We start from the raw sequence: 18946 nt of genomic DNA on the forward strand, positions 1-18946 counted from the left end.
TTAATTCCATAAGTTAAATGGATCCTATGGCCTATATCCTGTGAACATTATAGTGTCTTACCTGACCGTAAAATATTATATACAGAAATTTAGTTATCAATTATTTGCCACCTGCATGTGGTAATATGACTATAGCCTGTATTGCAGTGCTTGTATGTGTGGAATGTAAAATATAAGATTTAAAACAGTCACGGGGCCCAAGCAAGTATCCTTGGTTTACCATACTTTATTTTGACAAAAAATTTCCTTGCAGCTTGTCCTGGGTGCCAGGGACTGTATTTGTAAGCCTTGACCCTGAGACCTATGTGGAGAATGTCTTGTTGGGGTGACGGCCGATGTGCCCACAAAGAGGGTGCCGAGTGCCACGGCTTCACCATCAGTGCCCTTATGTGTTACAAGGCAGTCCTGGTACAGACACCTAGGTAAATCTCCATCAATATGTTCACTACTTGTTTGTAGTTTAAGAAATATAACATTTCTCAGTTTTCATGAGTGAAAAAAAATTACAATACACACGAGGTAAGAAAAGTAGACTTTATTTGCCTATAATGTATCAAAATTCCATTTTAAGTGATATTTTCAAGTGCTGTATGTTGCCTTAAGTCCTTGATTTCTTGTTGTAGTTTCACTCATCTTTCTGCCAAATATTTCTTAGACAAATTGTATTGATCTTTAATCCAAAAAAGTTTAAAAGCACCAATTCTACAACATTCTTTGGAAAATCCCATTTTTTGGGATTTACTTGATTTGATGCTTCACTAAAATGGGAAATGGATAGTGTAAGTACTGGACCAAGTCGGAAGTTAGAGACAGAATTGCAATAAAATTGCGAGACCTCTGTTTAAAACAAAAACAAACATTTAAAACCATGACAAATAGAAAAAAAAAAAAAAAAGGGTAAAACTCACATTAGAAAAAAACCTGCAGCTCAAAAAGGTGTAGAAAAAAAAAAAAACCCACCACACACTAAGGTAAACTGGGGTACCGAATCTACTAGAATTCTCAGTTTGTTTTAATTTAGAAGCAGCACATGATCCTTGGCGAGACCATCTACAGAGTTTTGTGACACTCCAGAAATAGAAACTTTGAAAAGTATTCACCTTGTAGCAACCACGGACTCCATTTCGTAGACCACATTCTTCGTCATCACCACATTTTACCAAAGTACAGGCGACACCTCCAGCCTGGCATTTACATTGTCTGGTACAATCTAATGTGATTAAGGACTCTCCCTCCTAAACGACAAAATTATTTTAATTATATGCCCCATATTATACAGAGTAGCCGTTTGGCATGTAAAAAAAAAAAAATCCTTTATATTAGTTTTTCCTACAGGTAGATTACAATTACTGGAGCTCAAACTGAGGGATGAAAAGAAATTTCTCATTTACCAACTTGAGGGTTGGACCATGGCATTAAATCTCAGACTACAATTAAAAGTTCTGCTTTTGAGAAGGTCAAGTTACTACCAGTAAGTCTTTGTATGCCAAAGGCCATCTAGGCAATACGTAAATGTTGCGGTTACACATCTTTGAGAGGTTCCAGAGAGACTGCTTATTATGTATCCATAGTTTTATAGGGCATTTAGACAGTCATCGAGAAACTACAACATTGACTGTTGGAGATCTATTCTAGAACACACTGCTTAAAAAGTGAAACCATAATTTTACGATGGAACTACTCACACTCAGGTATCGTCCATTGAATGCACATCCACATTTGTCTGCAGCGACACATTTATCACCATCTAGAAGATATCCGGCGTTACATTCACAGCCTTCAAAGCATTGATCTGTACATTTCATTGGCGCCGAGAATCCAGAGCAAGTTTGTTCACAAGTTCTGGTGCAGAGTTCATAGTGGCTGTTTGCTGGGCAGGACAGAGCTAGAAGAACAATTTAGACCATTAAGCATGATAAGTCAAAAAAAAAAAAAAAAAAAAAAAAACCCACACACACCTCATAACCGAACACCACTCTTTAAAATTTTATACTTACCACAAAATGTTTGGGTTCTCCAGGAATCAATCAGGATGCCAACAGCCTGACAAGCAGCTGCATAGGCTTGGAGGCTCTTGCACAGAATTTCATCTTTTCCATCAACAGCACAAGAGTCATAGATGCAGTGGTTGAAATAATCGTCTGGGTTGATCTTTGAATGACAAGCCTTGAATGGCCCTGATGGGTTTGTGATCATACCGCATGAGGATGTGGCCTTAAATGGCTGAAGCTTTGCATCTGCACATACTGGACATTCTCCCTCCTTACATCCATCACTGCACTTGGTTCTGGCAATGTTAACCTTCCAGGACAACCCAAAATCATTTACATTCTTGACAACCTGTTTGTTGGGAAGCTGGAATTCATCCTTCTTGTCACCATTATAATTGCCACAGAGGCCACCCACTTTACCACGATAAGTACTTGGAACGACAAGGATCATGTGGTACACGGCATCATAAAGAATCTTCAGACCAAAATCTGTTTGCAAGATGACATTGTTGCCTTCTTGATTAACTACAATCTTGTCATCATCAAATACAAGAGGAAGATTGTTTAGCTCTCCATCAACCTAGGACATGAAGGAAATACTCATCAAAATTTCAAAACGGAGGTTAAAGATAGTCATTTATGAAAATATACAAACCTTGACTTTTGATCTCATGCCCCTCTCTATGGCTATGGTGTAACCATATACAGATACCACCACAAGCCTTATTACAGAAACTTTTCCATTTCCATAGCTTTCATTCTCAACAGCAATCAAGAAATTTACCAGGCCAGGGTCCTCTTCAACAACATTTGAAACAACATATGTGCAAGTACCCTGGAAGTTGTATCTGAGACCATCAAAAGAGATGTAGTGTGGATCTCCAGAAAGCACACATTTACCATACTCTCTTGGTTGACATCCCCAAGCTCCATTGACCAATTTACATTCTTCATCTGGTCCACAGGCTTCTGATTTACACCTTACAATGCCATCGGAATCACACTGGCATTTCTCACGGCATTGACTCTTGGGATAGAAGATTTCGGTGTTCTGATAATATTTCTCTTGGTATACACAGCCACAGCTACCAATAGGAACACATTTATGGCCACTCAAGACGTATCCATTGTCACAGTAGCAAGCTTCTTTACATGGGGAGTCACAACCAGTTGGTGAGGACAACCCATGGCAAGTGACAGGACAACCGGTTCCACACAATTCATAGTGAGTATTGGGTGGGCAGGATAGAGCTAGAAGGAAATACAGAGAAAGAACATCACTATTAGGTCCAAAAACAAATGAACAAGACCAGCAAAATACACACAAACCACACTTACTACATAAAGATGGAGATCTCCATTCCTGTAATTTGATGCCCACTGCCTGGCAGGCAGCCACATACACACTTATGGAATTACAGAAGGTTGATGGGTGACCTTTGTGTTTGCAAGCATCAAAAATGCAATCGTTAAAAAATGGATTTGGGTCTACAACTGGATAACATTGACTGAATGGCCCACTGCGATTAGTGATCAGCCCACAGTATTTCTCAGTCTTGAACTCCTGCTTTTGGGCTTCAGAACACAGAGGAACACAGTTTCTGGCACACTCAGAAGAACATCCAGGAACATCACCAACTTTCCAACTGGTTCCAAACTGAACAGAATTCAGAGCAGATGTTCCATCCATCATGGTGAAGTCATCATTGGGATTCTTGTTGAAATTACCACATAATCCAGCAACAGCATTTTCATAGGTGCTGGGAATTCTCACGGTCACATAATTATTCCAATCAAATGTGACCGTGACCTCAAAATCAGTCCTGATGATTCCATGGCTGCCAGAGATGAAGGCTACAATCTTGTTAAATTGATAGTAGAAAGGAAGAGAAGTAACCACTCCATCAACCTGAAATTAACCAATGCAAAACAAATATTACCACCTGAAAAAAGTGTAAGTGTGTGATTACCTTAACTGGTTGAATAGCTTGCCATCTATCTGGGTCTAAGCTACATTACAAATCATGTTCCATTAGCCAGAAAACCCAAATTTAACATTTTGGGAAAATAAAAATGTGTATAATTTATTATGGATCATATTTACCAAAATACGACGGGGGAAGTCAACATTCAAAGTCAAAACCATATTGTAGACCTTCATGGTAACCACTTTGGTGTATGATATGGACGCATTGCCAACCCGGTTGTAGTTCTGGACCGTTACACTAAAGCGAGGAATTGATGGGTTGGTGGAGGTAACATCAACAAGTTGGTATATGCAGGTACCCATGAAGTCAAATCTCTTGCCATCAAATGTTGTGTAGTGTGGATCTCCACTGCCTGTACAGGTGGAGAAGCTGGTAGGTTGACAACGTCTTACTCCATTATTAACCAAGCATCTTTCACTGGATCTACAGTTGTTCTCCTTGCAGATTACAGAACCAACACTTGGGTCACATTTACAGAACTTGCGGCAGTTGTCATCATCCCAGAATTCTTGGTTAGCTTGGTAGTAGGCACCATTGTATGAACATCCACACTCTGCTATGGGAACACACTTGCCACCACTAAGGACAAAGCCATCATTACACTGGCAGGTCTCTACACAGGCCTGGGTACATCGTGATGGAGCAGTACGATCAGTGCAAGTAGCTGGGCAAGCGTTTCCACAGAACTCATAGTGACTGTTTGCTGGACAAGCCAAAACTAAAAAGGAAGAAAGGGGGATTGAAAACAGCCATTAGAAGAATTAAGTCCATGGACATTACTGAAGTGCCACTTACTGCTATGAAGTGAATAATCTGATTGCCAAGTTTCCTTGTAGTGGTGTGAAATGTGCCTCTCTTCCTCACACCAGGTAAACTAAAATATGCCTTTATACTGTGCATGTAGTGCTCCTCACTTACCGCATCCTGAAGGGGTTCTCCAGTCATATATTTGAGCTCCTTGTTTCCTGCATGTGTTTGCATAGGCATTAAGGGCAGGGCACAGAAACTGGTTAGCACCATCATTGATGCAGACATCATACAAGCAGCCATCGAAGAAGTTGTCTGGGTTAACTTTTGAATGACACTCCCTGAAAGGTCCATCTCCAACTTTACTGATAAGACCACATCTCTTCTCATCTCCATACAGGCTCTTCTGTTCATCATCACAATTTGGACAGTTCAGTCCAGGACAGACATCAAAGCAGAAGGGATCTCTGTCATTGATTTTCCAACTCTTGGCCCAATCTACAATGGAGGTGACGGCTTTGTTTTCTGAGGTCATTAGCTCATCGTTGATATTTTGGTTAAAGTTTCCACAGAGACCTTTAGTAAGACCATAGTAGCTGCTTGAAAGAGTGACCATAACATTCCAGTTATACTCATATGTCACTTGAAGGCCAAAGTCTGTCTGTACCACAGCATCAAGACCACTGATCCTGGCGGAGATCTTTCCATCCAATAAGGCCACTGGCAAATTGGTAATCAAATCATTGACCTGTCAGATGTGAATTGGGAAATATTTACAATACAGGACAAAATACATTTCTACAGCTTTCACGAATGACAGAACAAATTAAAATGTCACTTCAGTACATCTTAACTTACGCGAACTTTGCCGAACTCCCCCTTCATAATAGTGATTTTGTACCCATAGACGTAGATGGTCACAGATCTAACATAGGACACAGCTTGGCTTCCTCGATTATCATTCTTCTCCTCAATTGTAAATGGAACAAGTCCAGGATCATCACCTCCATATTTAACAAGGACATATGTGCAGGTTCCCTGAAAGTCGTAGTCATACCCATCAAAAGTTTGAAAATGGGGGTCGCCCCAAGCCCAGCAATTCCCTGTGAAATCTGGAACACAAACTGCATTTCCATCTTTTATCTTACAAGTTTCCTTGATCCTACAGCGCAAGGACTTGCATGGATCTGTAATAGGATAGGAAAGTTAAAGAAGATCATATTTAACTAGCAAAAGTTGTGGCATCATCTCATGTCTAGTCATTTAACCAATTCTACCCGTATTACCTTTGCGAATACAAGCCACAACACCATCTTTGACCTTGCAGGCATTATTGTCTGCACACCCAGTGTCCTCACAGATGCGACCAGTCGGTGTACAGGTGCAGACTTGTTTACAGTCCTTGGATAGAACTTTCTCATTAGTCTGTTAAAACAAACAGATATGTATGGATAATACAGATATTCAGAAGGTTCATTTGCCACACTAGTGTCTATGGCATATGGGAGAGGAGCTCATTGTAAAATACTGTATAGATCATTGCCAATTTCCAAAAATCCCAAAACTTTAATTGCAGCCACATTTTCTGCTTGTGTTAGGGGATTTCTTAGTTCAGTTTATCTGCAAGATCCAAAACCCCAGCACCCTCATTGGCACATATTTCTGTAGATCATTTTATTTGAAGCCTGGTGTTTATAAACAAGCCTAGCTGCATTACCAAACACAAGACCCCAGTATTTCTCAGGTTCTGCAGTCCCCAGCTTCAGAGTTTCAGAAGACAAACATTCAAACCCTCAGGGATACACCATCCATGAGGAGAGTTGAGCCCTTTGCCTCAGGTTGTAACACCTGCAGCAGTAGGGGGCAGCATGAAAGAATGCAGTCACCATTCCATACCCAGATTAATCTTACACCAATATAGTGACAGTCCTGAGCAGGGTGTGGGGGCAGGTTTTTTAGCTGCTCATCGACCAAATATTGCCAGTAACAGGGGCAATATGAAGGTATGAGGAAATTGACAATTTAGCAGGCGGTGTGTAGGTCAAAGTGTGTGTTATGGGGTGGAGGTTGTGAGCACTGAACAGCAAAGTTAAGAACCAGTGCAGGGGAATTTTCAATCAAATCGCCATAACTACTTCCCTTTGTCCGGAGCTCCGGACACCTGTGCCATGCTGTTTGTGAGGGAAGTAAGCGTGCCCCCACCCCTTCCCCTGACTTCACTGGCAGTGACACAAGATTTGGGCCAAGGGAAGTATATATATGTGGCTATTAAAAGCAGTCACACAGGGTAATTTGAGACACTAAACAATAAGGACCTATAGTGGTTTAAAGTCCCAAAACTGCTGATGGGTCCTCTAAGAATTTACAACTTTGGACTCTCAACTGCTGCCCTCCTGTGTACTCAGCTGCTGGTGTATGCTCTGGTCCTTCTGCTCCTCTCCTCAAGTCTTCCTGGGCTGTAGGGGGAGGGAGTAGAGGGGCGGGCACCTCCTGCTGCCGTTTCTCTAAAGCAGCACTAGCGAGTACAGAGGGCAAGATGCAGCCTACAGGTAGATAGATAATTGGGGCTCTTTTCCTACCTGGCCAGAGCTCTAGTGCTGAATGTACAGAAGGCAGGGGAGATTGTGTCGCGTGCCCATAGATTTGTCCTATAGACACCACTCAACAGAAAGATAAAAAGGCCAGGTAGTCAAGGGATAAAGTTTACCTATGGAAATATTTGACAGTGACCCCAACTAGTTAAACCCACCTGGCAGGATTCATCATTGACGCAACCATCTAGCGATACACAGCCGTTTCGATCAAAGAAGAAGCCGTCGTTACACTCACAGCCCTCAGAACATGTTTGAGGACAATTGACAGGACTGGAAACACTGGGACACGCTACAGAGCAGACATCAGCACACACTTTGTATTTGCTGTTGGCCAGACACTTCAAGGCTTAAAAAAAAAAAAAAAATTACAAAAGGATTATGCAAGAAATAAAATTCAAAAAAACTTTGCTAAAAATAAAGTGTGGTGACCTTTGTCAATTAAAGTGTCTTCAAATCCTCTTAAATCACCACATTTAAATTTACATGTTCAATTGGTGTAAAGTTACACACAGTTTTAGAAATTTCAAAGGAGTTTTCTTGATATTTAAGCCGACGAGTCTGGTGCCACATGGGTTGATTCAGGGCTTGCAAAATTTCTTGATTTAATACTAAAAAAGGGTTCATACAGCTGTGTTCTTCTTGAGATACATTTTCAACATTGTCCCATAGCCCACTCAATTTTATACAAATTTAACAATATTCTCATACCTTTACCAAGGTCCATTTTTTCTTATGTTCTTTAATTGTATTATGAGAGCTAAACTCCATAGCCACGCTGAAGACTGAACAATTACCATGTGAGCGATCAACCACTTCCGGTGAGGTCAGCAAGTGCCCATCGACACTTCCGGATACAAGATCTCGTACTATTGCAGCATTGCTGTGCCGATGTACCAGAAAACATACAGCATTTGACATATGCAAGTAGTTAATCTTCATTCATTGCCCCTGATCATTAGTCCACTTTAAGTGGGCATGTTCCTGTGTGTGTATGTGAAGTACTGCCATTCATTGTTTAACTTTTGTCTAATAAAAGGTTCATGTCAACCCCAAAATGCATCATACTTGCCAATGTATATTATATGCATTTGTATTTTTAAACTATATAATAAAATCTACACAGTTTTTAATCACAATTTACTGTGGACTTGAGAACTTCATTAAGAACTGCTACCCTAATGGTTTAAAAGCCTCTGCATCAACTGCCTGATTTATAAAACGGTTAGAAAAAGCATCTCAGAAAAACAAAGTCTTCTCAAACCCCACAAAAAAAAAAAAAAAAAAAAAGACTTACGGCAGAAGGAATCCGTCCTCCATGGTTGGATAATAACCCCAGCCGCTTGACAGGTGGCCACGTAGCTATGAATGCTCTGGCATAGAATATCTCCATCACCCTCACCAGCACACAGATCGGAGATGCAGTTGTTGAAGAAGGGATCAAGGTCAACAGTAGAAAAGCAAGCACTAAGTGGACCACCAGGTTTCTTCAGGAATCCACAATAGTTCTCAGTTTTGAAGGTTTCTTGCTTCTTTGCATCACATAATGGACAAGGATTCAAAATTCCACCACAACCATCACCACAAGTTATACCGGGAATCTGTACCTTCCAGGAGGCTCCAAATTTGGTGGCATCTGTGGTCACCGTCTTGTCAGGCAACTGGAAATCATCTTTTCTGTTCCCATTATAATTACCACACAGGCCACCCAACAGGTTCTTGTAGCTACCAGGAACAGTGACTAGGACATGGTGGACAAGATCATAATTGACCTGAACACCAAAGTCAGTGTCGATAAGAACTCGTATCCCATGCTGATAGACACGAATTTTGCCATCTTCCAGGTTTACTGGAAGGTTACGGTACTCTTCATTAACCTGTGGGGACAATCAATACATACACCAATTTTAATTAATTTCTAATCTAAGATGTAACATGAGTACTTTACAAGGTTTACCCCAAAACAAGCATGAACGATCCACAGAATCTAAATAGTGTTTAAACTTAAGGTCAAGCTTTGGTGACCCCTGATGATCAATGGATTGGACTAACCTTGAGATCACAACTGTAAAACTATGAACAGTGCACAAGATGAATTCAAAATCTTTCTACTGAAAAAAAAAAAAGCCGGATGTAGCACTCATGTTGGATATGCCACTTTAGGAGTAATATTGTGCCTAAAAATTACTGGTTTCTGTTTGCAGCAATTGCCATTTAGATGTAGCATCTGAGAACCCAAGTACTGTACTTCAATATGAAAAAGTATCACTTACCAGGATTTTACCACGAACTTCATACTCAAGAATGAGTTTGTAACCATAGACTTCAAGAGAGACCAGTTTTGTGACCGAAACCTTTCCATTCCCCCATTTCTCATTCTTAACATTGATAACAAAAGGAACCAAATTCTCCCCCTTTGTGATGGTCTTCGTGAGGGTGTAGGTGCAAGTGCCTTGGAAATCATAGGCTAGACCATCAAAGGACATGTAGTGATTATGGCCTGAAGCAGAACACTGAGCGGATCCAACTGGCTGACATTTCTGGATGCCATCCATGACATTGCACTCCAAATTGGGTCCACAGCTGAAAGCTTTGCATTCGACAGACCCACTGGTTGTGCACATGCACTGCTGGTTGCATAAGCCACTGGGGAAAAATACCTCACCAGGCTTGTAATATTTATCATTGTATTTACAACCACATTGGGAGATGGGAACACAGTCTCCACCACTCAGGATAAAGCCATCATCACATTCACATCCCTCTGAGCATCCAGGTTTGCATCCCAATGGAGGAGAAAGGGAGAGGCAAGTGGGGGCACAGCCAGAGGCGCATACTTCATAGTGGCTGTTCTTTGGACATGCTAGACCTATAGTAGTGGGGAAAAAAAAGACATTTTTATAAATATATAGACAAATGCCACTCAGAAGTTAAACTACATTCTTTGATTGTCCCAAAATTCAGGTGTTTTGAGAAAAGTTTGGAAGAGTTGATAGTAATTGGTTTTATTCTAGAGGGGCATCCATGTTTATTCTAACCAAATCCAACCGCTTTGTTTGATAAGAGTTCTAGGAAAATAATTTACTGAATGTGGCTCAAACATGTATTCCAGCAGCATGACAAAAACAAAAAAAAAACAAAACAAAACACACTGAACCTCCATCCATTAGGGACTGGGAACTTGGAGTGGAGAATGACTAGGGGAGCTTAGATCATTCTTCTATCACAAAAATGAAACATTTAGTTGTATTTGGAATTGGTGGGTCCAATTCCACAAAAACTAGATCACGAAAGGCTTTATAAGCACCAAAATTAAATATCAATGGGCATGGAGGGTTAGAGGAAGAGGAGAGCTGTGACAGTGAAAGAATAAAAGGGATGTTTGATTTTTTTTAAATTGTAAATAAGAGACGTTAAGATGAGATCAACCACACTATGTGCAAGTTAAACTCACCACAGAATTTTGATGTCCTCCAGGGGAATAGAATGACCCCAGCCTCTTGACATAAGGTGGCATAGCTGGCTATCATCTTGCAGAGTATCTCTTGTCTACCTTCATAGAAGCAAGCATCATATACACAACTTTTGAAATAACCTTCTGGATTTATCTTGGCATGGCACTCACGGAAAGGTCCATTCTTATCTTTAATGATTCCACAGCCTTCGTTATTGTTATGTCGGAGTTCCAGTTCTGCCAAGTTTGAGCAGAGACCCCCATCTTCTTCATAACAACCTGGAACATTTTTCACCTTCCAACTGTTTGCAAAGATAGTTGGTTCCGTGGTCAACTGGTTGTTCTTCATGAGGAAATCATTTTTCTTGTCATTATCAAAGTTACCACAGAGACCACAGACTGCTCCAGCGTAACTACTTGGAAGGGTGACGGCAACATGATTGTCCCAGTTGTAGGAGACACGAAGACCAAAACTAGTCTGGATGACACCATGAAAACCTTGTTTGTACACCGAGAGTTTCCCATTATCAATGACAAAAGGGAGGTTTGTTAGGACTCCATTAAGCTGGAAAAAAAAAATTTTGGGCAGTGATTTAAAGCTGTAAAGCTAATAACATTTTGGAAATTTTTAGCAAATAACTCACCAGAATCCTGTTCTTGTAGTTCCTATCGATGACAAAATCAAAACTGCAGACCTTGACTTGGACTACAGAGACATAAGACACAACTTTGCTTCCTCGGTTCTCGTTTTGTACATTGACCTGGAAGTCCACCAAATCATCTGACTTCTTACAAAGTCCTGCAAACTGGTAAATGCATGTGCCCTGAAAGTCATATCTTGCTCCATCAAAGGTGGTATAGTGGGGATCTCCTGATGTCGAGCAGGTCCCATATGATACAGGGTAACAGTTCTGGATGCCATTCACAACTGCACATTGTTCTGAGGACTTACACTTGGTGGCTTTACATTCAACTTTCTTGGTGGAAGGGTTGCAGATGCACTGCTTCTCACACTTCCTATCATCCCAGAACTTCTCATTGGGAGCGTATAATTTGCCTTGGTAAATACATCCACAACTGGCCTTGGGGATACATTTTCCCTCATCAAGGACATATCCAGCCTTACATTGACAGGACTCCACACACGATTCTGAACATATGGAAGGTTTTGCATCATCATTGCAGGTGGCTGGACACGCTTGTGCACAGAGCTTGTACTCGCTGTTCTCAGGACACGGCATTACTGTGGGAAGAAGGTTTTAGTTAATACCATCGATTAGGTCAATGCTATCCAACGTATTATCTTGACTCACAAACGGGAAAATATATTTATGGTGGCAGTTGTGTATGTATATGCCCATATAGCACTGTATTTATATATGCATGTAAATGTGTATAAATTTGTGTATAGAACTGAATGTAGATAGATCTCTCTCTATATCCATATCCAGCTCAGAAAGAATCCCAACTGCAGACAGTGCCGTTTCGACCTGCTTGGAGTCTCCAGTACAGCGTAATGTACTGACCTTGGAAAAGATATTTGCACATTTCCCAGAATTCCATAGTGGAGCATCAATGGCTTGAAGTCTTCACATGCATTTGAGGTGGCCTTAATTGTCAAACTCATTGAGGAGAACTCTTACTTCCTGACCATAAATATGAGTGTAATATGTACATTTAAGCGTGAAAGGGTGCCCCAGAAGTTTGCCATGGGGCCCTGCTTCTCCTAGTTAATCCCCTGCATGGGATAGCCCATTGACAAAGGAGACGCAGATCCTAGAATACCAAAAAAGTCTACCTAATATAAGCGTGCCATCATGCCAAAACAGAGAATCCAGTGATTAGCATAGTACACTTTCTTTGCAATTGTGGTTAACCTTTCAAGCAAAGGACATCTAGCACCATGATCAAGGAATGTAAACCAAGCACACAATATTAGTTTGTGTCCCCTCTGGGAGGATTGTTTAGCTGAAAAAAAGCACCTTAAAATTAAGCAAATGTGCCTGAGGGGCTCTAGGTACCACGGGTATAAATGGATCCTGAAAACCATTCAGGATCATTCAAATAATTTTTAAAGCCTTTTTCTTAAAATCCAAGGGCATAAAAGCTTAAAGAAGAGTGGATCTTGAAAAAGGGCACACATCGGCATGTAAGTGTGCTTGGTTTACAATCCTTGATCCTGGTGCTAGAGGTCCTTCAATGGCTACAGTTTACCGTATTAACACCAAATGTACCCAAAGGGCAAGCGGAATGTTTCCACAATAAGAACTGAGTATACACGAGATAAGGTTGTAAACTTACAACATCCAGAAAGTTGGCGCCAGTCCCCAATTGAAGACTTGTTCCTTTGACAGGCATCAGCATAGGTTTTTAAGCTTTGGCACAGGATTTGTTTGTAGCCTTCATTCATGCACAGATCATATACACAGTTGTCCAGGTATGGCTTGGGATCTATGACAGAGTGACACTGACTGAATGGACCATCTACGACCTTGGAGATCAAACCACAGCTTTTCTCACTTGCATATATTTGTTGAAGTTCAAGAGGACATGTCTTGCATTCCCCATTGCAGTTGTGCCAACAAACCCTGTCTCCGTCATCAACTTTCCAACTTCTGCCAAACTCAACCAAGTTAGGAGCTAGTGTTCCAGTTGGTGTCATCAGGTCATCTGAAGGATTTCCATTATAGTTTCCACACAATCCGCAAACTTTTTGAGAGAAGATACTGGAGATGGATACTTTTAAGACAGAGTTCCAATCATAGTAAACTTTTAGGGCAAAGTCTGTTTCAACGACCACAGAATCACCAGATTGATACAAGTACACCCGGCCTTCATTAAGGTTCATAGGGAGACGGAGACGTTGGTTGTTCACCTGAAGGGATGCAAAACAAAAGTGTATTGTAGAAAATAAATTATACTAAAATACACAAACATCTACATTATACTTACATTCATAATAACTTACCCTCACAAATCCATACTCATATCTCACTAGGGATATGGAGTAATCATAGACTTGTATGGTAACATAGCTGACATAAGACACCCGAGTATTTCCATGATTTTCATTCTTGGTTTCAATGTTGAAAGCTGGGAGGCTGCTATCACTGCCACAGGTCTTGGCAATAGTGTATGTGCAAGTGCCTTGGAAGTCATAGTAATAACCATCAAAGGTGCGATAGTGGGGATCACCAACTGCATGGCAGTAGGCTACAGAGTCTGGCACACATATTGGCTTCCCATTGGACAGCTGACACTTCTCCTTGGCGGTACATTTTAAAGTGCCACAAAATTGATCAGAGGACGCTGAAGGGGAAAAAAATAATTGAGATATATATTTTATCTAGAAAGATAAACCCCCACCCCAATATCACTTGACACTTACCATCAATACAAACTGCTGGAGATCCATAGCTGTACGGTTTACCCGAGCCACAGGACAACAACAAAAAAGGTGAAGATGGGTTCTCCAGAATATTTGTACTCAATCCTCTCACTAATTTTAGAGTTGCCCAGGAATAATCTGTTCCTGGAATTTCATTCCACGTCAAGCCTTCTATTGGATTTTTGTTAATTGAGACTTTTGAGACATCTGCTTTCTTCATTACTAGGTTGCCATAGTTTTCAAATTCCTCCTGAGCAAATAAGTTGTATGAGAAACAGTAGCTGCTCACTGGAGGGATGGTTACAAGAGTGGGGTTATATTTTATAAAAGAGTTGTCTTGCCATCCAGTACAGTAGTAGAGAACCTGGATTCCAGCGCTGGCAGAGAGATAAATAGGGGTTTTGATCGGGACTTCCAGCTGAAATACTTGACCCAAATTTAAGTTCTGGCTTGACCTTGTGGTTTGGATCTGATATTCTATTCTTGTATTCACAGCAGCCACCACAAATACAATATCAGATTTTAACTGCACAGATATTGGAGGGATGATGAAGCTGGTGCCCCAGCTCGAGACAGGCAAGAGCTGCTCATAGACATGGTTGCATCTGTTGTTCTCCTGTGTACATGTGTGACCACTCATTACCACCACAGGCTTTTGAGATACTATGTGAGTTCCAGATAAGTTGTCTTTGCTGAGAAGCTGAAGATCACTGTATGGTTCTAGGAGGACAGTGAGCTTGCTACCAGCTGTATAGGTCTTCTCTCGGTAGGTAACTGCTCCGGACAGGAAGATATCAACATTAGTAGGTTCTTCACAACTTACCACAGAGACTTCTTTCAAGTCATCACCTATACCACCTACAGGGGTTACCACGTAGTAGCCTTTGCCAAGGTCTTCAATGGGATATACAATACTAGTATCAGCACTTTTCACCTTGTAACTAAGTGACGCAACAGAGATCAGTTTATCAGCTTTGATGACAATCACATAGGATAATTTAGTAGCTCCACCTAAAGCAGCTTTGGCAGGAACCTGGATAGTATAACTTTTCTTGTCAATCACAAATGGTTTGATGCTGAACCGGTTTATGGCTACAGAAACGGTGGTGGAAGGATTATACCCAGAGATGAAGAGCTTGAATTCAGCTCTTCCGAAAGATAACTCGTAGTTCTGCGTAAAGACCGTAACAAATTCTTTGCCCAATGGTCCTGCTGAACAGGTTCCTATAAAATCATAAAACATCATGTAATAACCTAATGTAATAGCTCAACATTTAGAGAAATTTTTGTGATAATTTTGTCTCACTCAAACCTTCCCACTATAGCAGTGATGGCTAACCTATGGCACTCGTGCCAGAGGTGGCACTCGGAGCCCTTTCTGTGGGCACTCAGGCCATCACCAGAGATGACTCCAGGTATCTTCCTGCAGTCCCAGACAGCCCAGGACTTGCTGTGCACAGAGCTATTTTAAAGTGACAGCTCTACCTGGGACTATTTTCTGCTTTATTGGTGTCCTCAGGTGCTGGTATCAATGAAAACTGACAGAGAAGGGAGCATAAATCACAAATTAAATTTCTGTGTTGGCACTTTGCGATAAATAAGTGGGACTTTGTTGAAGTTTGGGCACTCAGTCTCTAAAAGGTTCGCCATCACTGCACTATAGGTTGGCTTACATAGAGTCAATAGAAAAGGTTAAACCAAGCGATTTGGTCCTGGAACCAGTTTTAAATGCATTTGGGGCAGAAGTCAGATTTTGGAATAGAGAAACAAGAGACAAAGTCAAAGAATAACTGTGGCCTGAAGGAACGTGTTCTACAGCCTAAAACCAAAGATGAGGTTTTTATGCTAGTATGGAATAATAGCAAATCAAAGACCTCTACATTGCCAGCACAGCATAATAGTGGAGGGGGTTCTAACAATTTCTGAGTAGCATACAAGGGGATAAAGCAGTAAGTGACCTTGTTGATGTCCGTTTTACCAAACTAGAAATTCAAAACAAGTTTAGAATTGGGTCAGGAAGATAAATCACACACCTATAAGGTGGACAGAATTTTTTCAGCCTTCTGGAATATATATACCGGTTTGGCTTAATCCAACATGTTTTTAGGCTTTTTGTAATAATAATTGGTTTTCCCCATTTTCAACCTTGGAAAACATATTTGCGAGTCTCCAAGTTTAGAGTTGGGATCATAAATGAGCTGCTGTTGGTCTTCAGAAAGAATCATTGTAGCATCAATCCCCTCCCCTTTCATTATCAGTTAGGGATCATTCAATCGCTTACAAATTATATCAAGGTATAAATAAAGGGGTTGGCCAGTCAATAGGGATGACGGGGAACTCTGCCGTTTGAGGTCTCATGGACACAAACTTCATTGAAATTCCTGGTTCAGGTCGGAGTCTAGCTCAACGACCGGTGATCCTGCTGGTGACATTTCTATTGATCTCAAAATGGCCATGCACATGTCAGAGCAAGAACAGTGCACCCCAATGAGGTCATGGGGAGCGCCAAACCACCCCAAAAGGCCACAAGCATGCAAATTATTAAAATGCTGATGGCAATTTTCTGCCCTCATTTGAGCAGTTAACACTTGCAATCAGCACCACCACTGATCACAGGTGTTGCTGGGGACATGGTCCAGATCCGGTAACTCGGCAGGATTTTTAAGTTTGGGTCTGGCCAAAGTTGTGCAAGTCCAGGACCGATTTGGGTGGCTTGCACCCCTCACCATTTTACCTTTAAAGCAGCCTCCACCAAGTGCAGGCAATTTGAGTGGTCGCACGGCCACAGTAGGTTGAGGTCTGGCTTTGGCTCTCCATCCAGTTCTCTGATACCATACTTTGGTTTGGTTGATCCCATCTACCCAAGCAAAATTTTAAGAAATGCATGGTTTATAGGCAATATATTCCAATTTTTTTTGGAAAGACCATGGAATTAAAAAATTGTTCTGGTATCAAGGTTAAAAGGTTTTGCACTTAGTTTAATTTTTTTTTTTTTAATTATTGTTGATGCTACTTCAACCCATTATTAGGAAAATTAACTTTCATTTTGAAATTTGGACAAATCGAATCGCACCATTGTATGGGTGGTGATAGATTAATAGGCAGTGATGGACATTGTTCTAGGCTGTAGGAGCCGGTACATTGCTACTATTGTACAATATAGAAGAGCTTAGATGAAAGAACTAATGTGAATAGGTGTATATATATATATATATATATATATAAAGATCTCGTGGGACAGACATCAATCCTTCATAATGAGGGAGTGGAAAGAAGCAGGAAAAAGGAATAAACCGAGAGGTAGATAGTGAATAATCATCATGTACTCACCACATAGAGAGGCCAGGAGGGCCCCCAGCCACAGGACCACCACTGTACCCATGGCTACGAAGAGAGAACAATGAGACACTTATTTACCATTCTCCTGTAGTAGAGGCATTTACAAGACATATACATCACAATTCCTTTACGTAAAAAGCCGTGGGACCTGTTAACACCTCATTTCATCAGTTTTCTTAAAACCAAAACTAGGAGTGGTCAATCATTTCAACAATTAGCGTTCTGCAGACTTGAACTGCAAAGTTTGGGTTTGTAACAAACTTTGGTGGTCATTTATCAAACTTGTTTTTTGGGGGACTACTTTTTTTTTTTTGCTACTTTTGTTGCCATTTTGCAAAGTATCTTTTTTGCTGCAGGGTAGAAAAGTGACTGGTGGCTGTGGTTTACGACCACCGGGCTCAAAGGCCACGGTCACACGTTGCGTTTAACGCTTGAGATTAAAAACGCACGACACCAGCTGGAGAGAGATTTGCCCAATACAACAGCTGTTAACACTTGAGTTTACAAAGTGCAAATGTTGACGCTTGCGGTGACATGGTTGCGTTTTGTAAATGCAAATGTTTACGGCTGTTTAATTGGTCAAATCTCTTTCCAGCTGGTGCAATGCGTTTTGAAATGCACAAGTTAGACGCAATGTGTCATGGGCTGAGCCCTCTACATAGCCGGTGAGGGCGATACCACACATGGCGTTTTGAACCCATTTTTGGTCTGCTGTTAAGCAGTCCGTTAAAAAACGCATCCGTTATTACCATTTTTAATTAAGATAGTTGGTAAAACCTGTCAAAAACAGATGAGTTTTCAAGAAATGGACTGCTTAAAAACAGACCAAAAACAAGTTCAAAACGCCATGTGTGGCATCACCCCAAGGCTACATTCACACGTATGGGGGACGTACATATGGCCGACGTATATACGGCCGATATACGTCCCCCATACACTTCAATGGGCTTACGGCCCTGTACAGTGCAGCACACGTGCGGTAGCGTACCGCTCCGTAGCCCGGGAAAAGATAGGACATGTCCTATCCTTTCCCGTATTACAGCGCCGTGCGCCATAACTTCCTATAGAGAGAGGCGGGGGAGAGCAGCGCTCACCTCATCCTCCTCCTCCTCTCCCCGCGCTGCCGTGTGCCCGCTGTGCTACGGTGCGTGCCGCACTCACCTCCTCCTCTCCCCGTGCTGCCGTGTGCCCGCCATGCTACGGTGCGGTGCCGGTGCGGCGCTTTGTCTGCGCTTGCAAACGCAAACGCAGACAAAGTCGCGCCCACCGGGGCGGGCCTCGGCCCGATCGCATCGGCGTTTCTATGGAAACGCCTGCGATCGGGAACGAGCCGCTGGTGTTTTGCGTTAATTTAACGCGAAACACCGCGGCTCGTTCCCGATCGCAGGCGTTTCCATAGAAACGCCGATGCGATCGGGCCGAGGCCCGCCCCGGTGGGCGCGACTTTG

The 18946-nt window shown here is 41.6% G+C and overlaps 1 protein-coding gene across 1 annotated transcript; it reads right to left on the bottom strand.

Moving 5' to 3' along the window:
* Positions 1–626: 626 nt before the first annotated feature.
* Positions 627–17597, bottom strand: LOC140134647 (IgGFc-binding protein-like). Its single transcript, XM_072155111.1, has 19 exons — positions 17490–17597; positions 14160–15383; positions 13740–14080; positions 13073–13646; positions 11416–12014; positions 10772–11336; positions 9591–10186; positions 8615–9194; positions 7476–7666; positions 6013–6151; positions 5585–5913; positions 4898–5474; positions 4096–4697; positions 3330–3900; positions 2647–3242; positions 1998–2571; positions 1686–1885; positions 1101–1235; positions 627–758 (listed from the first exon to the last, which is right to left on the bottom strand). The coding sequence occupies exons 1-19, from the start codon at positions 17539–17541 to the stop codon at positions 756–758; spliced, it is 8448 nt and encodes a 2815-aa protein (XP_072011212.1). The 5' UTR covers positions 17542–17597; the 3' UTR covers positions 627–755.
* Positions 17598–18946: the final 1349 nt, after the last annotated feature.

The sequence above is a fragment of the Engystomops pustulosus genome, chromosome 6 (genome assembly GCF_040894005.1).
Source record: "Engystomops pustulosus chromosome 6, aEngPut4.maternal, whole genome shotgun sequence".
Lineage (NCBI taxonomy): Eukaryota > Metazoa > Chordata > Amphibia > Anura > Leptodactylidae > Engystomops > Engystomops pustulosus.